Source organism: Pongo pygmaeus, chromosome 20, assembly GCF_028885625.2.
Source record: "Pongo pygmaeus isolate AG05252 chromosome 20, NHGRI_mPonPyg2-v2.0_pri, whole genome shotgun sequence".
NCBI classification, from domain to species: Eukaryota; Metazoa; Chordata; class Mammalia; order Primates; family Hominidae; genus Pongo; species Pongo pygmaeus.
The window spans coordinates 21972336-21998922 of NC_072393.2; the positions used below are offsets into that span (position 1 = coordinate 21972336).

At 41.5% G+C, this 26587-nt stretch overlaps 2 protein-coding genes across 3 annotated transcripts in view; one reads left to right on the forward strand and one right to left on the reverse strand.

Annotated features, from left to right (window-relative positions):
* LOC129020591 (zinc finger protein 708) overlaps nucleotides 1-26587 on the reverse strand; it is a 325243-nt gene that overhangs the window by 62032 nt on the left and 236624 nt on the right. The window lies entirely within an intron of this gene.
* Nucleotides 13807-26587, forward strand: part of LOC129020585 (zinc finger protein 708-like) — a 32529-nt gene continuing 19748 nt past the window's right edge. Inside the window, exon 1 of the mRNA XM_054465152.2 lies at nucleotides 13807-13975. Coding sequence (XP_054321127.2) covers nucleotides 13973-13975 — 3 coding nt within the window. The 5' untranslated portion in view covers nucleotides 13807-13972. The remainder of the gene's footprint in view (nucleotides 13976-26587) is intronic.

Sequence of the window (26587 nt, forward strand, 5' to 3'; positions counted from 1 at the left end):
CGGCCATTATGAACATGTTATTTTGCTGCAGATATTTTGTTTATGGCCAGTTTTGGGGCCAGCATATGGCCAGATTTTGGGAGGCCTGCTCCCAACATGCCTTGGCCTCCCAAAGTGCTGGGATTACAGGTGTGAGCCACTGCACTCGGCCCTATATTTATTTATTTATGTTTTCTTTTTGAGATGGAGTTTCACTCTTGTCACCCAGGCTGGAGTGCAATGGTGTGATCTCAGCTCACTGCAACTTCCACCTCCCAGGTTCAAGTGATTCTCCTGCCTCAGCATCCTGAGTAGCTGGGATTATAGGTGCCCACCACCATGCCTGGCTAACTTTTGTATTTTTAGTAGAGATGGGGTTTCATCATGTTTGCCAGGCTGGTTTCAAACTCCTAACCTCAGGTGATCTGCCCACCTTGGCCTTGCAAAGTGCTGGGATTACAGGTGTGAGCCACCATGCCCAGCCTAATTTATATTTAATTTAGGTTATTTTATCTCATCTGTGATATGTAATGGAATACAGTATTTTCAATAATGGAAGTTATAAGAACTCAGGAATACACAAGGGGCTGTTGGCTTTCTAGGTTTTCCATGAGTCCACACTTAACATAAAATTTATTTCCTCTTAAATACTGGGCTTTGTTTCTCCAATTTGGGTGCATTGCACTGACAACTGTCATAGGTAATTGACTTAAACCACAGGGTTTATTCAAATGATATATCTGAAAAATTCAGTACTAGCTGATTTACCATAAATATGAGACAGAATATTTTCAAAATATTTAATTAATATTTATTTTGCCTGGGTTATAAATTTTATGAGTCAGTCTCTTCTTTAGAACTCATATAATCCTTACCCAGTCCAAACAATATGATCCTCAAATTCTCAGAAACCTGTACTCAATTTGTCTGGGCCATTTTTCTCTTTTCATAAACCTCCTTAAAGACATGACACTCTAGAATTTTGTAGGCTTTTGAAGTTTTTAGAAACTATATCAGAATTAACCTGTTAACTGTAGAAATGACTTGAAATGGTTATAAAGGAACAAATGAAAAGAAGTTCATTATATCTGCGGCCTACAATAATTTATCATAATAGCCATAATTATGACTAATAGCATATACTCAGATATATTAGATTTTTAGAAATTGTAGGCCAGGTGTGGTGGCTCATGCCTGTAATCCCAGCACTTTGGGAGGTCGAGGTGGGTGGATCATGAGGTCAGGAGATCGAGACCATCCTGGCTAACATGGTGAAACCACATCTCTACCAAAAATACAAAAAAAAAATAGGTAGGCATGGTGACATGTACCTGTACTCTCAGCTACTTGGGAGGCTGAGGCAGGGGAATCACCTGAACCCAGGAGGCAGAGGTTACAGTGAGCCAAGATTGCACCATTTCACTCCAGCCTGGGTGACAGGGCAAGACAAAAAAAGAAAGAAAGAAAGAAAGAGAGAAAGAGAGAAAGGGAGTAGAGAGGGGAGGGAGGGAGGAAGGATGTATACAATTTTGGAATACTTTTTTTGTTTGTTTGTTTGTTTTGTTTTGTTTTTTGAGACAGAGTTTGGCTCTGCCACCCAGGCTAGAGTGCAGTGGTGCAATCTCGGCTCACTGCAAGCTCTGCCTCCCAGGTTCATGCCATTCTCCTGCCTCAGCCTCCCGAGTAGCTGGGACTACAGGTTCCCACCACTGCACCCAGCTAATATTTTGTATTTTTGGTAGAGATGGGGTTTCACCATGTTAGCCAGGATGTTCTCAATCTCCTGACCTCGTGATCCACCCACCTCAGCCTCCCAAAGTGATGGGATTACAGGTGTGAGCCACCGCACCTGGCCTTTTGTTTTTTTTTTTGAGACAGAGTTTCACTCTGTCACCAGGCTGGAGTGCAGTGGCTCACTGCGATCTACACTTCCTGGGTTCCAATGATTCTTCTGCCTCAGCCCCCCAAGTAGCAGGGACTACAGGCATGCATCACCATGCTCAGCTAATTTTTTGTGTTTTAGTAGAGACGGGGTTTCACCATGTTGGCCAGAATGGTCTCGATCTCTTGACCTCATGATCCACCTGCCTCAGCCTCCCAAAGTACTGGGATTACAGGCTTGAGCCACCACACCCAGCCTTTGGACTAAATATTAATAACATTTATTAAAATAAAAGTTTGATCAAACATTTTTAATTTAACAATGTTTTCCATGTAATTTACCATATCAAATAATACTGTTCTTCACTCTTTGGGATGCTGCATTGGCCCTCTGTAACATCCAAAACTTTGGGATAAAAAAAAGCCAATTTTTTAGCTGAAATGTGATTTTGTGAAGCTTGTCAAATATGTCAAAGGGTTGCCAGGCATGGTGACTCATGCCTGTAATCCCAGCAGTTTGGGAGGCTGAGTCTGGTGGATCACGATGTCAGGAGTTCAAGACCAGCATGGCCAAGATGGTGAAACACCATCTCTACTAAAAATACAAAACTTAGCCGGGCATGGTGACAGGCACCTGTAATCCCAGCTACTCAGGAGGCTGAGGCAGGGGAATTGCTTGAATCCAGGAGGCAGAGGTTGCAGTGACCTGAGATCATGCCACTGCATTCCAGCCTGGGTGACAGAGCGAGACTCAGTCTCAAAAAAAAAAAAAAAAATGTCAAAGGGTTAAAATGCTTTACCAAAATAGGATCACATGTCACCATAAAATAATAGTCATTCACTTAAAAAAGTGATAATAAAAGGATTTTAAAAAATGAAACCATTACCACTTGATATAAGAGATTGAGTTTTCCAATTAAAACACCTGAGAAAGACAGCATGAAAAAAATTCTATCTCTACCCTCTTTGTTTTCAAATTTGTTCAAAAAGAGAACAAAAATATTTTACTTTGTCATATTATTAATACATAAAACTTTTGTTCCAGAGAAAATCAATTTCTAGTTTTGTATTAGTGTATTATCTATACTAAAACTCATTTTAATAAAACTTTATAAATAAATCCACCAAATTTGTCACTTTTGACCACTCTAGATTTCCGTACATGTTTTACAATCTTTTATAGTTAATTCTTTAGTTTTATATACTGTTTTGTTTCTATTCTTTTTATTTTTTCATTTTTCAACAATCTCTAATTTCAAACTTATTGGAGGAACCAGCCCCCAATATTTCCACATATGTTCTTTTCTATTTTCCTTAAGTGTCAGCCAGTCTGAGAAATAAAGAGAAAGAGTACAAGGAGAGAAATTTTACAGCTGGGCCTCTAGGGGTGTCATCACATATTACTAGGACTGTGATGGCGACCTTGAGCTGCAAAACCAGCAAGTTTTTATTAGGGATTTTAAAAGGGGAGGGGATGTACAAACAGGGAGTAGGCCACAAGGATCACATGCTTCAAAGGGCAATAAAGATCACAAGGCAAGGCAAATTAGAATTACCGATGAAGGCCTATGCCCTGCTGTGCACACATTGTCTTGATAAACATCTTAACAGGAAACAGGGTTCAAGAGCAGAGAACTGGTCTGACTAGAATTTACCAGGCTGGAATTTCCCAATCCTAGTAAGCCTGAGGGTACTGCAGGAGAACGGGGCATATTTCAGTCCTTATCTCAACCGCATAAGACAGACACTCCCAGAGTGGCCATCTATAGACCTACCCCCAGGAAGGCATTCCTTCCCCAGGGTTATTAATTATTAATATTACTTGCTGGGAAAAGAATTCAGTGATACTTCTCCTACTCACATATCTGTCTATAGGCTCTCTGCAAGAAGAAAAATATGACTCTATTCTGCCCAACCCCACAGGCAGTCAGACCTTATGTTTATCTTCCCTTGTTCCCTGAAAATTGTTGTTATTCTGTTCTTTTTCAGGGTGCACTGATTTCATATTGTTCAAACCCATGTATTTTACAATCAATTTGTACAATAGTGGTCCTGAAGTGATGTACATTCTCAGCTTATGAAGATAACAGGATTAAAAGATTAAAGTAAAGACAGGCATAAGAAATTATAAGAGCATTATTAGGGAAGTGATAAATGTCCATGAAATCTTCACAATTTATGTTCAGAGATTGCAGTAAAGACAGGCATAAGAAATTATAAAAATATTAATTTTGGGAACTGATAAATGTCCATGAAATCTTAACAATTTATGTTCTTCTGCCTCAGTTCCAGATGGTCCCTCTGTTCGGGCTCTCTGACTTCCTGCAACACAAACTAGAGGAAACGTTCTCAATTTTTTTATCAAAAAGTATTTTTTACTTGTCTATACATTCTATGCAGAGTTGTTTTTCTTACATCTAGTAGTTTTAATTACATACGTTAATTACATTAACTCTGAACAACCAAATTTTTAGTGAAATCTCAAGGAAGTAATTTAGAACAGTTTCATATCAGTATTTGTGACAAAAACAATTTTATATTTTTTAAAAAGGATGGTTTTCTCAAATTTTCTGTTAACTAACAGATCTAAATCTATTTAGTTTTTCAAACATCATATAAAAATAAGATTCCAGTAAATCTTGGTGTCTCACACTTGTAATCCCAGCACTGTGGGAGGTCAAGACATGGAGACTGTTTAAGCCCAGAAATTTGAGACCAACCTGGGCAACATAGTGAAACCCACATCTACAAAAGATACAAAAATTAGTTGGGCATAGTGCCCTCCACCTGGAGTACAAGCTATTCAGGAGGCTAAGGTAGGAGGATTGCCTGAGCCTAGGAGGTTGAGGCTACAGCGAACCATGATGGAGCCACTGCACTCTATCCAAAGTCACAGAGTGAGACACTTTATTAAACAAAAAAAATGCTAATGTATATAAACTAAACTTATGGGTTTCTTTGCTCTTATTATTTTAATAGTTATTGGAGTACAGGTGGTGTTTGCTGGTGATTTCTGAAATTTTGGTGCACCCATCACCTGAGCAGTGTACATTGTATTCAATGTGTAGTCTTTTATTCGTCAACCTCTCCCATCCTTCTCCTCAAGTCTCTAGAGTCCATTATATAATTCATATGTCTTTACAGCCTCATAGCTTAGCTCTCACTTATCAGTGAGAACATACAATGTTTGGTTTTCCATTCCTGAGTTACTTCACTTGGAATAATGGTCTCCAACTCCATCCATGTTGCTGCAAATGCCATTATGCTGTTTCTTTCTATGGCTGAGTAGTATTATGTATACCATATTTTCATTGTTTACTCATTGGTTGATGGGCATTTAGGCTGGTTCCATATCTTTGCAATTGCCAATTGTGCTGCTATAAATATGTGTGTTATAAGTTTCATTTTTTTGTTGTTTTTTTTGGGATACAGTTTTGCTCTTATTGCTCAGGCTGGAGTGCAATGGCGCGATCTTGGCTTACTGCAACCTCCGCCTCACGAGCTCAAGCAATTCTCCTGCCTCAGCCTCCCGAGTACCTAGGATTACAGGCATGTGCCACCATGCCTGTCTAATTTTTTATTTTTAATAGAGACGGGGTTCCTCCATGTTGGTCAGGCTGGTCTCTAACTCCCAACTTCAGGTGACTCACCCACCTTGGCCTCCCAAAGTGCTGTGGTTACAGGCGTGAGCCACCGTGCCTGGCCCACAAGTTTCATTTTTATGTGACTTCTTTTTCTGTGTATAGATACTCAGTAGTTGGACTGCTGAATAAAATATTAGTTCTATGTTTAGTTCTTTTAAGAATCTCCATACTGTTTTTTATAGTGGTTGCACCGGTTTACATTCACACCAAAAGTGTAAAAGTGTTTTTTTTAACCACATCCATGCCAATGTCTATATTTTTGTTTTGTTTTAATTATGGCCATTCTTGGCAGGGCACAATGGCTCATGCTTGTAATCCCAGCACTTTGGGAGGCTGAGGTAGGTGGATCAATTGAGGTCAGGAGTTCAAGACCAGCCTGGCCAACATGGTGAAACTCCATCTCTAAAAAAATATGAAAATTAGCCAGGCTTGGTGGTAGGTGCCTGTAATCCCAGCTATTCAGGAGGCTGAGGCATGAGAATTGCTTGAACCTGGGAGGCGGAGATTGCAGCGAGCCAAGATCGTACTGCACTCCAGCCTGAGCAATAGAGCAAGACTCAAGTCTCAAAAAAAAAAAAAAGAAAAAGAAAAGGCTGGGCATGGTGCCTCACGCCTGTAATCTCAGCACTTTGGAAGGCTGAGGTGGGCAGATCACAAGATCAGATCAAGACCATCCTGGCTAACACGGTGAAACCCTGTCTCTACTAAAACTACACACACACACACAAAAATTAGCCAGGCGTTGTGGTGGGTGCCTGTAGTCCCAGCTACTCAGGAGACTGAGGCAGGAGGATAGTATGAACCCGGTAGACAGAGCTTGCAATGAACCGAGATCGCACCACTGCACTCCAGCCTGGGTGACAGAGTGAGACTCCATCTCAAAAAATAAAAAATTATGGCCATTCTTTTTTTTGAGATGAAGTTTCATTCTTGTTGCCCTGGAGGGCAATGGCATAATCTGGCCACTCTTACAGGAGTAGGGTGGTATTGCATCGTGCTTTTGATTTTCATTACAAATCAAAGTCCCATTTATTTATCTTCACCTAATTGTATTTGCTTTTGGGTTCTTGGTCATGAAGTCTTTGCCTAAGCCAATGCCTACAAAAGTTTTTCTGATGTTGTCTTCTAGAATTGTTAGTTTCAGGTCTTAGATTTAAGTCTTTAATTCATCTTGAGTTGATTTTTCTATGAGAGATGAAGATCCAGTTTTATTCTTCTACATGTACCTTGCCAATTATCCCAGCATTATTTGTTGAGTAGGGCATTCATTCCCCACTTTGTGCTTTTGTTTACTTTGTCAAAGATCAGTTGGCTATTAGTATTTGGCTTTATTTCTGGGTTTTTCTGTTCCATTGCTCTATGTGCCTATTTTTATAACAGTACCATGATGTTTTGGTAGCTATAGCCTTGTAGTACAGTTTTAAGTTGGGTATTGTGATGCTTCTAGATTTGTTTTTTTTTTGTTTTGTTTTGTTTTTTGTTTTTTTTTTTTTGCTTAGTTTAACTTTGGCTATGCGTGCTTTTCTTTGGTTCCATCAGAATTTTATAATTGTTTTTTCAAATTCTGTGAAGAATGGTGTTATTCTGATGGGAATTGCCTTGAATGTGTAGATTGCTTTTAGTAGGTTGGTCATTTTTACAGTATTTACTCTACCCATCCATGAAAGTCAGATGTTTTTCCATTTGTTTGTGTCATCTGTGATTTCTTTCAGTAGTGTTTTGTAGATTTTCTTTTAGAGATTTTTCACTTCCTTGGTTAGGTATATTTATTTATTTATTATTATTATTATTTTTTTGAGATGGAGTTTCGCTCTCGTTGCCCAGGCTGGAGTGCAATGGCATGATCTCCGGTCACCCCGATCTCTGCCTCCCGGGTTCAAGTGACTCTCCTGCCTCAGCCTCCGGAGTAGCTGAGATTACAGGTATGTGCCACCATGCCCAGCTAATTTTGTATTTTTAATAGAGATGGGGTTTCTCCATCTTGGTCTGGCTGGTCTTGAACTCCCAACCTCAGGTGATCTGCCCGCCTAGGCCTCCCATAGTGCTGGGATTACAGGCGTGAGCCACCGTGCCCGGCCATGGTTAGGTATATTTCTGATTATTATATTTTTTGCAGCTGTTGTTAAAGACTTTGTGTTCTTGATTTGATTCTCAGCTTGGTGGCTGTTGGTGTATAGCAGTACTACTGATTTGTGTACATTGATTTTGTATCCTGAAACTTTACTGAATTTATTTGTCACATCTAAAAGCTTTTCGGGTGAGTCTTTAGGGTTTTCTATGTATATGATCTCATCATCAGTGAACAGTAACAGCTTCACTTCCTCTTTACCAATTTGGATGTCCTTTATTTCTTTCTCTTATCTGAATGTTCTGGCTAGGACTTCCTGTACTATGTTGGATAGAAGTGGTGAAAGTGGCCATCCTTTTCTTGTTTCAGTTCTCAGGGGGAATGCTTTCAGCTTTTCCTTGTTCAATATATGGCTGGCTGTGGGTTTGTCATAGATGACTTTTATTACTTTAAGGTATGTCTCCTCTATGCTGATTTTGCTGAGAGTTTTAATCATAAAGCGATGCTGAATTTTGTCAAAAGCTTTTTCTGTATCTATTGAGATGGTCATATAATTTTTGTTTTTAATTCAGTTTATGTGGTGTATCACATTTATTGACTTATGTACATTAAACCATTCATCCATCTCTGGTAGGAGATGCACTCTATCATTGCGTATTATCTTTTTAATATGCTATTGTATTTTGTTGGCTAGTATTTTGTTAAGAATTTTTGCATCTATGATCATCAGGAATATTGGTGTGTAGTTTTCTTTTCTTGTTATGTTTTTTCCTGGTTTTGGTATTAGGGTGATATTGGCTTCATGGAATGATTTAGAAATAATTCCTTCCTACTCTATTTTTTTGAATAGTTTAAGTAGAATTGATACCAATTCTTGTTTAAATGGCAGGTAAAATTCAGCTGTGAATCCATTTGGTCCCAGAGTATTTTTTGCTGGCAATTATTTATTACTGTTTCAATCTTGCTACTTGTTATTGATCTGCTCAGAGTTTCTATTTCTTCCTGGTTTGCTGTAGGATAATTGTATATTTCCAGAAATTTATTCACCTCTTCTAGGTTTTCTAGTTTGTGAATTTCATAATGTTCATAGCAGCTTTAAATAATCTTTTGTGTTTCTGTGGGATTGCTTCTAATATATCCTGTTTTGTTTCAAATTGAGTTTATTTGAATCTTCTCTCCTTTTCTTGGTTAATCTCTCTAATGGCCTATCAATTTCATTTATATTATCAAAGAATGAAAATTTTCATTTATCTTTTGAAATTTTTGTTTCAATTTCATTTAGTTCTGCACTGATCTTTGTTATTTATTTTTCTGCTGGGTTTGCATTTGGTTTGTTTTTGTTTCTCTAGATTCTAGAGGTATGAGCTTAGATTTTTAAATTTGAGCTCTTTCAGACTTTTTGATGTAGGCATTGTTATGAACATTCCTCTTAGCACTGCTTTTGCTGTATTCCAGAAGTTTTGATAAGTTTTGTCACCTTATCTTTCAGCTCAAAGAGCTTTTATATTTCCATCTTGATTTCATTGTTGAGCAAATGATTATTCAGGAAAAGATTATTTAATTTCCATGTATTTGTATAGTTTTGAGGGTTCCTTTCATAGTTGATTTCCAGTTTTATTCCACTGTGATCTGAGAGAGTACTTGATATAGTTTCAATTTTCCTAAATTTATTGAGACTTGTTTTGTGGCCTATCACATGGTCTATCTTGGAGAATGGTTCATGTGCTGATAAAAAATACACGTTCTTCAGTTGTTGGGTAGAATGTTCTGTAAATATGTGTTAAGTCCATTTGTTCTAGGGTATAGTTTAAGTTTATTCTTTCTTTGTTGACTTTCCGTCCTGATTATCTGTCTAGTGCTGTCAGTGGAGTATTGAAGTCCCCTACTATAAATGTGTTGCTGTCTATCTTATTGCATTTTTTTCTTTTTTTTTTTTTTTTTTTTGAGATGGAGTCTCACTCTTGTTGCTGAGGCTGGAGGGCAATGACACGATCTCGGCTCACTACAACCTCTGCCTCCCAGGTTCAAGCAATTCTCCTGCCTCAGCCTCCTGAGCAGTTGGGATTTCAGGCACCCGCCACCACACCCAGCTAATTTTTTTCTTTTTTTCCTTAAGATGGAGTCTCGCTCTTGTTGCCCAGGCTGGAGTGCAATGGCATGATCTTGGCCCACTGCAACCTCTGCCTCCTGGGTTCAAGCGATTCTCCTGCCTCAGCCTCCCGAGTAGCTGGGATTACAGGCACCTACCACCATGCCTGGCTAATTTTTTGTATTTTTAGTAGAGATGGGGTTTCACCATGTTGGACAGGCTGGTCTTGAACTCCTGACCTCAAGTGATCTACCTGCCTCGGCCTCCCAAAGTGTTGGGATTACAGGTGTCAGCCACTACACCCAGCCATCTAATTTGTATTTTTAGTAGAGACGGGCTTTTACCATGTTGGCCAGGCTGGTCTCCAACTCCTGACATCAGATCATCCACCCGCCTTGGCCTACCAAAGTGCTGAGATTACAGGCGTGAGCCACCTCTCCCGGCCTAAAGTTTTTTTTCTTTAAAAGTCTTCAAATATTTTCTATGATGAAAAATAAATAATGTGCTGTTCAGCTTTGATTTTCTTTTCTTTTCTTTTTTCTTTTTTTTTTTTTGAGAGAGAGTCTTGCCCTGTTGCCAGGCTGGAGTGTAGTGGCACGATCTTGGCTCACTTCAACCTCTGCCTCCTGGGTTCAAGTGATTCTCCTGCCTCAGCCTCCTGAGTAGCTGGGATTACAGGCACGTGCCACCACACCCAGCTAATTTTTGTATTTTTCGTAGAGGTGGGCTTTCACCAGGTTGGCCAGGATGATCTGGATCTCTTGACCTCATGATCCACCCACCTCAGCCTCCCAAAGCGCTGCAATTCCAGGTGTGAACCATGGCGCCCAGACTCAGCTTTGATTTTCTAAACTCATCCTTCATCTTTTTCCCCAAATTATTCCATGTCTTTTCAAAATGCTTCTCCAAATTTTTTTTTTTTTCTTGAAACAGGGTCTCACTCTATCACTCAGTTTTGGTTGCAGTGGTGTAACCAATCATGCCTCACTGCAGCCTGGACCTTCCAGGCTCAAGCAATCCTCCTGCCTCTGCCACCTAACTAGCTGCAACTACAGGCATGCACCACCATGGCTGGCTAATTTCGTCATTTTTGTCATGAAAACAAAATCTTATTATGTTACTTAGGTTGCACTGGAACTCCTGAGCTCACATAATTCTCCCATCTCAGCCTCCCAAAGTGCTAAAAATATAGGTGTGAGCCACTGTGTTCTGCAATTTTTTTTTTTTTTTTTTTGATACAGAGTCTGGCTCTGTTGCCTAGGCTGGAGTGCAGTGGCACCATCTCAGCTCACTGCAACCTCTGCCTCCCCGGTTCAAGTAATTCTTCTGCCTCAGCCTCCTGAGTAGCTGGGATTGCAGGTGCACGCCACCACGTCTGGCTAATTTTTGTATTTTTAGTAGAGACAGGGTTTCACCATGTTGGTCAGACTGCCCTTGAACTCCTGACCTCATGATCCACCCACCTTGGCCTCCCAAAGTGCAGGGATTACAGGCATGAGCCACTGTGCCTGGCCTCTTCTGCAATTTCTTAAGAGGATTATTTCCAGTGATAAACAGTAGTATATGAACACAAACCTAAAAGGAATCTGACTTATTCTGTAGAAGTGTCACTCTCCAGGATTTCAAGGGTCTAGGGCAGGGCAGCTACTTTAGTAGTATGATCTACAGAGGTGCATGGGCTTTGGCATCAGATAAAGTTGATCCTGAGTCTTAGCCCAGTCACTTAGTACTCGTGGGTCTTTGGACATGTTTGTTGACGTGGAGAAGTACTATATACCACATATGCAAAAAAGGTAGAGTGATACTGATTGCAAACTGGCAGCAATTTTTCTTCCCTCTTGCATCTATGCCTGTTGTCAGCTGCTTTACAGCCGTTTCCATCAAGATCCCGAATCTGTCTTCCAAACCCTAGATCTGGCTGGCCTTATTTGCTCAGGGCAGTAGAAACTTGTGAACATGACAGTGGGCTAGTTTGGGGCCCAGGCTCAAATAGTCTTGAATGCTTCTGTTTTTTGTTCAGAATGCTGCAATCTCCATGAATAAAGCCCATGTTAGCAAGCTTAAAAATAAGATACCATGGGGAGGAGAAGGAAGGTGCCCCTGTTGACAGCCCCAGAAGCAGAAGATCACCCCCAGAAGTACAGCTGGCTAGTCAACAAGCAGCTGATGATACAAGTCTGAAAGAGCACAGCTGATAACAGAAGAATGGCCCCACTCAGCCCAGCCTAAATGGCTGATCATCTTAATTATAAACTAGTAAGTTTTGGATGGTTTGTTATGCTGCAAAAGCTAACTAATACATGCACCAGTGCAGATAGGATGCCAGGATTCGGTGACAGGTTGATTACTTGTTGCCTTCTAACAGTGGGCACCCTCTAGGTACTGATTTCTTCCCCTAATTTAAAGTTGGATGTCTTGAAAGAGAATGTTGGCTAATGCAGAAATACAGGGAGACATGTATGCATGTGATTGGTGTTTATATTCACACAGTCCCCAAACCACAGGAGAAAACAGATAACCACAGCCTCGCAATTAGGGTCAAGGCCAAATAGCAAAATAAGTTTGCCTTTAACCTATTTTCTCCATATCTAAACATCAGAGTTCAAGAGTGTGGGCAGAACTGAAGACACAGAGGATTTTTTCTCCTAAACTCCATCATCCTATGTTCACAGCCTAATCTCTAAAAGAAAGGTGGGTGACAGGTGGTAAGCAGTGGTTTACCTGTGGTTATTTTATTTCTGCTGCCCTCAGCTCTTTCTATGGCCACTATCTGTTCCAACCTCAGAACTGAAGACAGATGTGAGTAGGGAGAGGCCCTTCCTTCGCCTCTGGCCTTTCACACAATCGACATCAGAGCTACCATGTGTGGCTCCTGGGTGCCTGGAATGTGCCTGGTCTGAACAGCGATATGCTAGAAAGGTAAAACACAGAGTTATTTTCAAAAATTTAGTTGCAAATATTTATAGACTTCATTAATAATTACATATTCCTCACACATTAAAATGATAATATTTTGTATATATTAGGTTAATTACATTGTTACAATCAATTCAACCTGTTCCTTGTTGTTGTTGTCATTGTTGCTGTTGTTTTTTGAGACAGAGTCTCACTCTGTCACTAGGCTGGAGCACAGTGGCACGATCTTGGCTAACTGCAACCTCTGCCTCCTGGGTTCAAGCGATTCTCCTGCCTCAGCCTCCCCAGTAGCTGGGATTACAGGCATGGGCCACCATGCCCAGCTACTTTTTGTATTTTTTTTTAGTAGAGACAGGGTTTAGCCATGTTGGCCAGGAGGGTCTCAATCTCTTCATTTCGTGATCCACCAGCCTTGGCCTCTCAAAGTGCTGGGATTACAGGCGTGAGCCACCGCGCCTGGCCTTTTATTTCTTTTCTTTATATTTTTCACCCCCCGACACAGAGTCTTGCTCTGTCCAACCAGGCTGGAGTGCAGTGGCGCAATCTCTGCTCACTGCAACCTCCTCCGCCTCCCGGGTTCAAGCAATTCTCCTGCCTCAGCCTCATGAGTAGCTGGGATTACAGATGCCTGCCACCGCGCTAGGCTAATCTTTGTATTTTTAGTAGAGACACGGTTTCACCATGTTAGCCAGGCTGGTCTCAAACTCCTGACCTCTTAATCTGCCCGCCTTGTACTTCCAAAGTGCTAGGATTACAGGCGTGAGACACCGTGCTGTCCCCTGGTTTCTTTTTAATTTTCTAGTTTGGCTACTAGAAAATTCAAAATTCACATGTGGCTCACATTTTATTTCAGAGGATTACCTTCTTTTTAAAATCTCAGGCTGCCTGCTCAAAGGACCATAAATGCCAGGAAGGTAAAAAACCTGAAATTTTAAAACATTTGTTATTATATCCTTTTCATTTATGTATAGCCATATGATATATTATTTACAAGTGCATATGACCTTATACACAAGGTTGAATGCAAATACCCTTGGGAAGAAGCCCTGCCTGAAAAGGCCGCAGCCTAGGCGGTCACTCATTCTTCATTCAGCCCAGCATCTAATTACATCTTCTATCAGTCAGGGCCTGAGAGGGTGGGGTTTTAAACGTTATCCAATCAGCGACGCCGGGCTGGGAACTGTCCAATCAGGCACGCAGCTTGAGCGGAGAGGACGGCTTCCGGGATGTGGCGGGATTTGTCCCGTTCTTTGTCTCTCGCTGCAGCTGGAGCTCCAGGTCTCGTCTTCGCTGCTCTGTGTTCTCCGCTCCTAGAGGCCCAGCCTCTGTGGTCCTGTGACCTGCAGGTATTGGGAATCCACAGCTAAGACGCCGGGACCCCCTGGAAGCCTAGAAATGGTGAGAGTGCGGGGTCCGACGTTCGGAGTGAGGGGTAGGGCTGGCTGAAACCGGTGGGAAGTGGCTGTGGCGGGACTCAGGCCTCCCCACAGTCAGCTCCACAAACTGCACCCCGAGTTCTCTTTGCCCAGCTCAGCCTCAGTCGCCTTCAGCCGTAAGATGGCGGTTGCGCCGACAGCCGGGCCCCGAGCGTCCTGTCTCTTCCCTGCATAGTGATTGCCTGGAGCCCTCTCTGGGGATCTCTGCACCCGCAGCGCCGCTTCTCCACCGGATTGTGCAGGGACCGTGGGAGGGTCGTCAGGGGAGAATCCTGACTTGAGGTGCGGGTTCATGAATGGGAAGAGGTTTGTTCCGTGGGGTTCCCATTTACTATTATCTCCTATTAAAAGTTAATGGTAGTCGCTGCAAAAATATTAAAAGAATTTAATCAAAGAGTGGTTCTAGGCCGGGCGCGGTGGCTCACGCCTGTAATCCCAGCACTTTGGAAGGCCGAGGTGGGCGGATCAGAGGTCAGGATATCGAGACCATCCTGGCTAACACGGTGAAACCCCGTCTCTACTAAAAATACAAAAAATGAGCTGGGCGTGGTGGCGGGCGACTGTAGTCCCAGCTACTCAGGAGGCTGAGGCAGGAGAATGGCGTGAACCCAGGAGGCAGAGCTTGCAGTGAGCCGAGATCGTGCCACTGCACTCCAGCCTGGGCGACAGAGCGAGACTCTTGTCTCAAAAAAAAATTAACTGATTAAATAATTTAATCAAAAAGTGGTTCTAGAATTGTAGAGCACCAAGCTGTGGTTTGTAGTTTGTGGTCTATGGGAGAGACTTGAAAGAAAGTCTTTTGTAAAATGCATGATGAAGAAAACCAAATTTAGTAATTGGTTAGGTACAGTTACGTGGTTTCTTAATTTGTACATTAAAGGTGAAAATTTCCGGGTTATGTAATCGGAGCTCAATTGGCAGTTTACAGTAGGTGAAGCCTGAATTTTGTTTCTCTGAATGTAGTAATTAAAAATAATGTGCCTGAGTTAGATTTTTTTTAATTAAAGTAGGAACCCAGAGACTAGAGACACCTCAGTCTAATTGACTGCCACTTAATTATTTTCACACTCCACAGGGAACTGATTTTCTGCTGCACTTTTCACCTGGGTCCCAAGCAGGGTCTTAAGTCTAACCCCCGTCCCCCATTTCTCCAGCCTCACTCTGGCTTGCAGTAAGATACTAAATTTCCAATTTCTTCTGGGGTTCCCAAATGCCAGCTTTTCCTCCCTAATTCACATTATCACGTATTTGTGGGTTTTTTTGTTTGTTATGTTTTGTTTTTGAGATGGAGTCTCGCTCTGTCTCCCAGGCTGGAGTGCAATGGCGCGATCTCGGCTCACCACAACTTCCGCCTCCCGGATTTAAACAATTCTCCCGCCTCAGCCTCCCTAGTAGATGGGATCACAGTGCGCGCCATTATACCTGGCTAATTTTTGTGTTTTTGGAAAGACGGGGTTTCACCATGCTGGCCAGGCTGGTCTCGAACTCCTGACCTCAGGTGATCCGCCCGTATCAGCTTCCCAAAGTGCTGGGATTACAGGCGTGAGCCACTGGGCCTGTCCACTTATTTTGTAGTGTACTTTTTTATACCATATTTTAATTATTTTTTGGCAAAGCATTAAATGGTGCTTTTTTCTTTTTCTTTTTTTTTTGAGACGGAGTTTTGCTCTTGTTGCAAAGGCACATTCTCGGCTCACCAAAACCTCCGCCTCCGGGTTCAAGAGGTTCTCATGCCTCAGCCTCCTGAGTAGCTGGGATTACAGGCATTCACCACCACGCCTGGCTGATTTTGTATTTTTAGAAGAGATAGGGTTTCTCCATGTTGGTCAGGCTGGTCACGAACTCCCGACCTCAGGTGATCCGCCCGCCTCGGCCTCCCAAAGTGCTGGGATTACAGGCGTGAGCCACTGCGCCCTGCATAAATGGTGTTTTGGGGGTTTTTTGGTTTGTTTTTTGTTTTGAGACGGAGTTTCACTCTTGTTGCCCAGGCTGGAGTGCAGTGGCGTGGTCTCGGCTCACTGCAACCTCTGCCTCCCGGGTTCAGGCGATTCTCCTGCCTCAGCCTCCGCGTAGCTGGGATTACAGTCATGTGCCAGGCACCACGCTCGGCTAATTTATTTTTAGTAGAGACAGGGTTTCTCTATGTTGGTCAGGCTGGTCTCCAACTCCAGACCTCAGGTGATCCGCCCACCTCTGCCTCCCAAAGTGTGGGGATTACAGGCGTGAGCCACCACACCAAGACAAATGGTGCTTTTAAGAAGGTTTGTTATCTGTTTGTAAATATTTTCCATGAAAAGAAAGCAAATAATAATCCCTTGACACTGTGTTGCAGAAAATCTCTGTCTTTTCCTTTTATCTTTCTAGGCACAGAGTTGTTATCGGAATTTTTTTGGGTCAGAGTTCTGCTTTGGAAAATTTATGGGGTGATGTGTCCTCAGCCACCGTTTAGTTTTTTCCTGGTCCTGGGTTTCAGTATTATCTGGGGATAAACCGAGATATCTGCCATGGTTATGTCAGCTAGAGTGTCTAGTGGATATCAGCTTCTGGTTTATTTTCTCCCATAGGACGGCCTGAGGTATGGAGTGTATCCTGTCAAGGGGGCAAGTGGATACCCTGGGGCTGAGAGGAATCTTCTGGAGTACTCTTATTTTGAAAAGTTAACCCCTTGATATGTTAAAATTGTCTTTGGGACCAGCTTGACAAACACGGAGAAACGCCGTCTCTACTAAAAATACAAAAAACTTAGCCAAGCGTGGTGGTACATGCCTGAATTTCCAGCTACTCGGGGTTGCTGAGGCAGGACAATCACTTGAACCCGGGAGGCAGAGGTTGTGGTGAGCAGAGATCCTGCCATTGCACTCTAGCCTGGGCAACAAGAGCGAAACTCCGTCTAATAATAATAATAATAATAATAATAATAATAATAATGAATAAATTGTCTTCTACCAACCCAGCTTCCATTTCATGGAGACATTGTTTATCAGCCAATCAGATGCTGGTAATCAGGGGCAAACACAAATAACTTCCGCCCCCTGGATTCCATAAGGGAGCAGAAGAATAATGAAATAAATATAGTAAAAAAAAAAGAGTAAAAAAACAGTGAAAAATATGTGACCAAAAAAATAATATCCTGAAAGACAAACAACAAAAGCAACAACAAACTGACTCCAGTGAGATGGTGTAAGAGCTTGCAAAGTAAAATGCACCTGGGGCAGTCACCGAAAAATAGTGCAGTGTCTCCTGAATGGGTGGTTCTTGAGCACATAAGTGAGCAGGAGTGGGTGGAAGGATCTCTTAAGTGATTGAATGGCCTGACTTGAAACATGAGTCAGACACATCTGTTATTTAACCAGCACTGCCATTCCTGGATTTGTCACCTTGAAGAGATTTGTTCACTTATTTTCACCTGTTTTTTAGCTGTAAGTTACATTATATTAGTAGGGCTTGAAAGGTAGAAAAATATTTACAAACGGCATAAAAGATGTGGGATTCAAAAAAATTCATCATATATTTCATTTGTTAAAAATTTTCATTTAGCTTTTTCTTTCCCAGAGTGAGTTCACAAATTTTCTCAGGTGTGGTTTTTTATGGCTGGGTGATTTCAAACAGAATTTCAAGCTTAGCTTTTAGAATGCTACCAAGAGAAAGAAGAAGAAAAATCTCTATTCCATTTTTGTGTAGAAAATGAATACATTTCCACAAGAAAATGTGGTAGATAATTGGTGAGTTACATAGATTCATAAAAACATCAGTTCCTTTTTTTCGCAGGGTAAATTTTTGACAGTGAATATCTCTGTTCAAATTCTGTTATCTTGATTTCCGAGTTTTATGCTAAATTTTATGAGATGAAACTTGGTACTGCCTGGAAGTGTTTCCATATGACTAAATGTTTGCTGCATGATTTTTAATGGAATTAATAAAATAAAACATTTATTTTCTGAAAGAAATACTTTTGCTTTTCTTATTAAGGTATAAAATGTAAGCACCTTAAAATTTTCTTTCCTTATATAAACACTGTGTTTGACTAATTTTTTTGGATTTTTCAAACAGTTAGTTTCAAAAACCAAGTGAGGAACAGTAACATGGAAATTAAAGCTTGAGCCCAGTGACTCAGAGCTAAGGCTTATATTGAGACTGCAAAAGTAGGTTATTAAAAGTCCAGTTAGTTTTTTCTGGAAAGCCTCTCCTGCAGATCTTCTAGCCTGCTCACTGCAGTCATGGAAGAAGCCTTTCTGCTGAGAGAAGCTACAGAGTCCTGGAAAGCTACAGGCAGATGAGTTAAGGTTAAGACAAAAGGGGACTGGGAGGGTCTTACTGACCATGTAGTTGTTTTAAGGCAATTTCTAGACTTTGTAATATGTTACAAAGTTAGATTTCTGTTAAAAAATTTGAATTCCAGACCCAGGTGCAGTGGCTCATGCCTGTAATCCCTGCACTTTGGGAGGCCAAGGTGGGCGGATCACCTGAGGTCAGGAGTTTGAGACCAGCCTGACCAATATGTTGAAACCCCATCTCTACTAAAAATACAAAAATTAACTGGGCGTGGTGGTGGGTGCCTGTAATCCCAGCTATTCTGGAGGCTGAGACAGGAAAAATGGTTCAACCCAGGAGTCGGAGGTTGCAGTGAGCCAATGCGGTGCCACTGCACTCCAGACTGGGTGACAGAGTGAGACTCCATTTCAAAAAAAAAAAAAAATTGAATTCTAAAGCCGGGCATAGTGGCTTATGTCTGTAATCCCAGCACTTTGTGAGGTTGAGGCGGGCATACCACCTGATGTCAGGAGTTCGAGACGAGCCTGACCAATATGGTGAAACCCCATCTCTACTAAAAATACAAAAATTATCCAGGCGTGGAGATGTGCACCTGTAGTCCCAGCTACTTAGGAGCCTAAGACAGGAGAAATGCTTGAACCTAGGAGATGGAGGTTGCAGTGAGCCAAGATCATGCCACTGCACTCCAGCCTGGGCAACAGAACAAGAATCCATCTCAAGAAAAAAAAAAAAATTCAAACACAGGATTGCAACAGGAGGAATGCCAATTATAAAAACTTTAAGGAACGCAATTTTAGGTAGACAACGGCTTTTTTTCATAGAGTGGAACCTACAAGATTAGAAAGAATGGAGGGGAATGGCAAATGGGGGTTAAAAAATCAGATTTCAGATCAGAGAATGTTTTATCCTGAAGTCAGCATGTTCTTAGGAGGGATATAGAATGAAATTGTATAATGGCTCAGATTGAGAGTAGCTCAAAGTTCAGTAGCCTGTGAAAAATTTTATTTAGACCACTGAAGACAAATACAGCTGACTCTTTTAATGAGAAAAAGAAGAAAAGGTGCCAAGTTTTTACCAAAAAAGGGTCCCAATCCAAACCCCAAGAGAGAGTCCTTGGATTTCACTCTAGAAAAGATTCTGGGTGAGTTCGTAGAGTAAAATTAAAGCAAGTTTATTAAGAAAGTAAAGAAATAAAAGAATTGCTTACTCCACAGGCAGAGCAGTCCGGAGGCCTACTGGTTGCCCATTTTATGGTTCTTTCTTTTTTTTTTGAGACGGAGTCTCACTCTGTTGTGAGGCTAGAGTGCAGTGGCATGATTTCAACTCATGGCAACTTCTGCCTTCTGGGTTCAAGCGATTCTCCTGCCTCAGCCTCCTGAGTGACTGGGACTACAGGCGTCCACCACCACACTGAGCTAATTTTTTTCTCCACTACACCTAGCTAATTTTTTTTTTATTATTATTTTTAGTAGAGACAGGGTTTCACCATGATGGCCAGGATGGTCTCCATCTCTTGACCTCATGATCCGCCCACCATGGCCTCCCAAAGTGCTGGGATTACAGGTGTGAGCCACTGCACCCGGCCAGTTATTTTCTGGATTGTTTGCTAAACAAGGGGTGGATTATTTATCCCCATTTTAGACCATATAGGGTAACTTCCTGATGTTTTCATGGCATTTGTAAACTGTCATGGCACTGGTGGGAGTGTAGCAGTGAGGATGACCAGAGGTCACACTCATTACCATCTTGGTTTTGTTCGGTTTTATCCTGCTCTTTACTGCAAGCTGTTTTGCCAGCCAGGTCTTTATAACTTGTATCCTGTGCTGACCTCCTATCTTATTCTGTGACTTAGAATGCCTAACCATCTGGGAATTCAGCCCAGTAGGTTTCAGCCCTATTTTACCCACCCCCTATTCAAAACGGATTTGCCCTGGTTCAATACACCTCTGACATTTCCCCCCTCTTTTGTACAAAAAAAAACCCCTTAATCATAAGGGTTACAGAGGAATGAAAATTCATCTTCTGTACCTACTTCATGCTGTATAGGGGTGATGATATTCTTGCTTAGCTATTAGAGTCTTTTGTATCTGAGATAGAGAGGAGCTCAGTCAAAACTCATCAGTATGGTGAGGGCCATTCATAACTCTGAGTTTCAAAAAAGGGGTTATCTCAAAGATCAATAAGTGTTTAATTTAAGAAAACTTCTAGGCTGGGCATGGTAGCTCATGCCTGTAATCCCAGCACTTTGAGAGGCTGAGGTGGGTGGGTTGCTTGAGGAAAGGAGTTCAAGACCAGCCTGGCCAACATGACGAAACCCTGTCTCTAGCAAAAATACAAAAAATTAGCCAGGCATGGTAGGCCACGCCTATAATCCCAGGTACTTAGGAGGCTGAGGCAGGAGAATCGCTTGAACCCAGGAGGCAGAGGTTGCAGTGAGCCAAGATTGCGCCACTGCACTCTAGTCTGGGTGACAGAGGGAGACTCCATCTCAAAAAAAAAAAAAAAAGAAAAGAAAACATCCAGAAAGTTTATCCTGCATTTCTACACACAGAGTACAACTGCAATATATTTTACAAGTTCAGGCAGCCGCTTCTTGGTAGCAAAAGGATCATTTCCAGATGTCCTATCAGCTCTCAAGTTTCCCCTTTTGGAGGGGAAAAAGCTCCCCATGTCCCATGGTCCTATAGATGCCTAATTCTGTCACTCATAGACACCAGCAAACAGTGCAAGACAGATTAATCCAAAAAGAATAGCAATTAACATCCAGTGGTGTGAAACCAGTTCTTAGTTGAGAGAGACTTTACTGAGAGCAGTCTCTAACCTTCTAAATCTTAGGAAAGACTATAACCTTCCTAAGTTGGGCCTTGAGTCCAAGTACAGTCGAGCATCCTTGCCTTATTTTAGAGGCTGCTTTAACCCACGCTGTCATAGGAGAGACTCTGACTTTCCTAAGTTGTGCCTCCAACCTAATCTCATCCTTTACCCAGGTATATGGACTCAAAGTCAGCCAATTGGTATCCACAGATAATTCTTCTGGGGGAGGGACAGAGGTCTCTTCGGTATAGTCCTTTTGTGGTTGCCAGGAAAATGTTAGTAGAAAGAAGTCTTGATCCATACCCCAAGAGAGGGTTCTTGTATCTTGCTCAAGAAAGAATTCAGGGCAAGTCATAAAGTGAAAGCAAATTTATTAAGAAAGTAAAGAAATAAAAGAAATGGCTTTCTCCATAGGCTGGTTACGCATTTTTATGGTTATTTTTTAATTATATGCTAAATAAAAGGTGGATTATTTATATATCTCCTTTGTAGACCTTTATGATGTAACATCCTGATGTTGCCATGGCATTTGTAACCTCTCATGGCACTGGTGGGAGGGTAGCAGGGAGAATGACCAGAGTTCACTCTCATCACCATCTTGGTTTTGGTGGCTTTTATCCCACTTCTTTACTGCAAGCTATTTTATCAGCCAGATCTTTGTGACCTGTATCTTGTGCTGACCTCCTATCTCATCTTGTGACTTAGAATATCTAACCATCTGGAAATGTAGCACGGTAGGTCTCATCCTTATTTTACTCAGCCCCTATTCAAAATGGAGGCTGTGTACCTCTGACAGATTCTGTGTCTGGCTATGTAATAAATAAGGAAAGAGAGCACCATCTAAGTCATAATGGGAAGGGTATTTCTTTCTATAAACTGTTCCTGGAGAACACAAAGAATGAAGAATTTTATTAATCACAGCTATTTACTAAGGTTATGTATGTGTTTCATCTTTCTACATCTTTTTTTGTCCTATACATTTCCTCTATTTGAGTTTTCCTGAGCTGTATATTTTATAATAAACTGGTAAACATAACTACAGTGTTTTTCTGAGTTCTGTGAGTAGCTCGATCAGATAATTGAACTTGAGAAAGGGCTCAGGAGTCCCCAGTTTTTAAACAGTAGCTCAGACACATAGATGGGCCTATGGGGTTTGTGACTGGCATCTGCAGTGAGGACAATGTTGTGAGACAGCCCTGAATCAGGGTCTGTGCTGACTCTGGGTGGTGTCAGAATTCAAATGTTAGACATTGAGTTGGTGTTAGAGAATTGCTTGGTGTTCAGCAAATGCTACAGATTTGGTGCCAGAAGAAAGATATCACAGAGGCCTGGCCTGCAGTGGAACTCCACGTGTCTGAAAATGGAAGGCTCTGCTCTCCTGTACACAGACTGTCATACTGCCCGTTGTCCTGTGATTGCAGGTCTCCTTATGGTGAGAGAATGAAAACTCAGAGGAAAGGAGATCTAATGACAGACCCTCTGTCTCACAGCTGCCACCACTGGATTCCCACCCACTCATAAACACACCCACTAGACATTGATGTGTCCACACTCCTCCCAGGACTAGGCATCACCTTCAGGAACTTTACCACAGCATATTTGATCCTAGGGTTTCTTGCCAAAAAGACACAAAAGTGTCTACAAGTCTTCTGGCATATCTCCACCCCCAGACACTGAATCTGCAGCAGTAACCTGTTTTCTCCATCTACCTAGCATTATGGAGCACCTGTTCATAATCTCATCTGCCTGCAAGGACACAGAAATAAATCAGAGTACAGCCCCACCGGGACCACTATCTGTAGAACAAATAGTTCTTTCCAGTTATATTGCACTCTTCTGCATGCCTGGGTTTTTCTTTTCTTAACTTTTCTTTTTGGTTCAGGCATACACGTGCAGGTTTGTTATATAGGTAAAATTGTTTCATGGGGATTTGTTGTAGATTATTTTGTCAGTGAGTTCCTAAACATAGCACCAAAGAGGTATTTTTTTCTGATCCTCTTTGTCCTTTTATCCTTCATCCTCAACTAGGCCTTCCATGACTGTTCCTTCTTTATATCCATGTGTTGTTATTATTTAGCTCTTCCTTACAAATGGTAATATGCATTTGGTTTTCTGTTTTGCATTAATTTTCTAAGAATGGTCTCCAGCTCCATCCATGTTGCTGCAAAGGACTTAATCTTGGTATTTTTTGTTTGTTTGCTTGTTTGTTTTTTGAGACGAATTCTTTTTTTTTTTTTTTTTGAGACGTAGTTTTGCTCTTGTTGTTCAGGCTGGAGTGCAATGGTGCGATCTCGGCTCACTGCAACCTCAGCCTCCCAGGTTCAAGCAATTCTGCCTCAGCTTCCCGAGTAGCTGGGACTACAGGTGCATGCCATCAAGCCCCGCTAATTTTTGTATTTTTAGTAGAGATGGGATTTCACCATGTTGCTCAGGATGGTCTCAATTTCCTGACCTTGTGATCTGCCCACATCGGCCTGTTTTGGAATTACAGACATAAGCCAACGTGCCCAGCCAGACAAATTCTTACTCTGTTGCTCAGGCTGGAGTGCAGTGGTGTGATTTCTGCTCACTGCAACCTCCACCTCCCAAGTTCAAGTGATTCTCCTGCCTCAGCCTCCCAAGTAGCTGGGATTACAGATACTTGCCACAATGCCCAGCTAATTTTTTGTATTTTTAGTAGAGACGGGGTTTTAGTATATTGGCCAGGCTGGTCTCAAACTCCTGATCTTAAGTAATCCACCTGTGTTGGCCTCCCAAAGTGCTGGGATTACAGGCATGAGCCACAGCACCCAGCTTTGTGTTTTTATATGGCCACATAGTCTTCCATGATTTTAAGTACCATATTTTATTTTGATTAAATCTTTATTATTTTTTTTTGTTGTAGAGTGTCTCACTCTGTCACGTAGGATGGAGTGCAGTGGTGCGATCTTGGCTCACTTCAGCCTCAACCTCCAAGGCTCAAGGCTTAAGGAATCCTCCTACCTCAGCCTCTTAAGTAACTGGAACTATAGGCTTACACCATCACGCCTAATTTTTCTTTTTTATTTTTTGTAGAGATACGGCTTTGCCATGTTGCCCAGGCTAGTCCTTAACTCGAGCTAAGGCATTACACCTGCCTTAATCTCCTAAAGTGCTGGCATTACAAGCATGAGCCACCTCATGCTATCATATTATATTTTTTCAATCTAGTCTACCATCAATAGGCAGTTAGGTTTATTCCATATCTTTGTAATTGTGGACAGTGGTGAAATGAACATGCATGTTTTAAGTTTTGCATTTAAGTCTTCAATTCAGGTTGAGTTGATTTTTATATATAGTGTAAGGAAGGGGACCAGTTTCAATCTTCTACATAGTGCTAGCTAGTTATTCCAGCACTGTTTATTAAATACAGAATTCTTTTCACATTCCTGTTAGGTTTGTCAAAGATCAGATGGTTGGAGGTGTGTGGCATTATTTCTGGGCTCTCTATTCTGTTGCATTGTTCTATGAGTCTGTTTTTGTGTCAGTATAATGCTGCTTTGGTTACTGTAATGTAGTTTGAAGAGGGGCAATGTAATTGCTTCCAGCTTCATTCTTTTTTTTTTTTTTTTTTGAGACATAGTCTCTCACTGTCTCCCAGCCTGGAGTGCTGTGGTGTGATCTCAGCTTACTGCAACCTCCACCTCCTGGATTCAAGCGATTCTCCTGCCTCGCCCTCCTGAGTGGCTGGGATTACAAGTGCATGCCACCATGCCTGGCTAATTTTTGTATTTTTAGTAGAGATTGGGTTTTACCATGTTGGTCAGACTGGTCTTGAACTCCTGACCTCATGATCCGCCCACCTCAGCCTCCCAAAGTGCTGGGATTACAGGCTAGAGCCACCATGCCTGGACTATTGAAAGCTTTTTAAACACCTATTGAAATAACTTTGTGGTTTTTATCTTTAGTTGTGTTTATATGATGAGTAACATTTATTAATTGTATGTTGAACCAACCTTTTATTTCAGAGATACAGCCAAGTTGATCATAGTGCCTTAGCTTTTTGATGTTCTCCTGGATTCGGTTTGCCAGTATTTTGTTGAGGATATTTTCATCAATGTTCATTAAAAATATTGGCCTCAAGTTTTCTATTTTTTGTTTTATATTTGCCAGATTTTGGTATCAGAATAATGCTATTTTTATAGGATAAGTTGGAAAGAAGTCCCCTTTTCTCAATCTTTTGAAATAATATTAGTAGAAGTGGTACCAACTCTTATTTTTACATCTGGTGGAATTCAGCTGTAAATTTTTCTGATTCTTTGTTGCTTTTGGTGGGTAGGCTATTTCTTACTAATTCAATTTTGGAGCTTGTTATTGGTCTATTCAGAGATTCAGTTTCTTATTTGCTCAGTCTTTGGAGGATGTATCTTTGCTCCAAGGTTACAATCCTCAAACTTGGCCCAGATGAATTCTCTACTTATATTCACGTTGCCTCAGTTTTTTTCTTTTAGGTAGACATATTACTTAGAATGTGCTAGAGCAGCCTCTATGAAGGGATCTCTTCTTTGATTGTACTCTGCTTGCTGTACACCCAAGGATGCAGAGTCAGGTTGATCCCACCTAGAATCTGCACTTAAGTTCTAGCCTCTGTCTGGGATTTACAAGACAGGGCCAGACTTTGGATTGAGAATGTACTGAAAACCAACAGAAGGCATTTTTCTGTATTGTGAGATGTCAGTGTAGAAATCTTAAATCCCCCATTTGAGAGTGTGGCTCTTTAAGCTTTTCAATCTTGTTCAGTGACCTGCTACAGTTTGTGAGAGGATCCCGGTGTAAATAGAATCTGATGATAGAATCTGTAAGTGTAAACAAGCATCTGAAGAATGAGAGATCAAGGCCACAAAGTATCCAGAGCCATAACCACAACTATACCTACCGATAATTGTGATATTGGAGTAAAGTATTATCGTCCTTCTTCTTACCCAAAAGCTAGCAAAAATCAGGATAGGTGATCCAGGTTTTAGAATCAGCCTGAGTTTCTCCAGCCTGGCTTATCACTGGGCCATCAGCCCTGGGTCACTGGGAATCCTCTCCTAATCACCTGGGTGTCCTTAAGACATTTGAGGATGTCAAGGGTAGAATTATGTCGGGCTAACAAGAACGATTAGTTCTGTTTCTGTCTCGTTATAAGAGAAAGGAGACATCCTGTGTTTTTTTCCCCCTCATACAAGAGATAACTTTGGTTGTTACCAAGATGAGAGCTTCTCAAGTTTTCTGGTACTAGGGTGAAAGACAAAGAGGAGGTCTGGTGACTCAAACAAACTAATTACTTCCATTTCATATGGTCATTCAAAAAATAGATGAAGCAGTCAAGGTCCCTACCATCCAGGAAATTTTAGTCTAGACTAGCAACTGGATACATGGTTGAATTAAGCATTATATGGTTGGTACAGTGAATAGAAGTGTGCAAAAAAAAACTTGGTCCACTTCTTTTTAATATTGTTGTGACTTCTGAAGTTATCACCTGAAG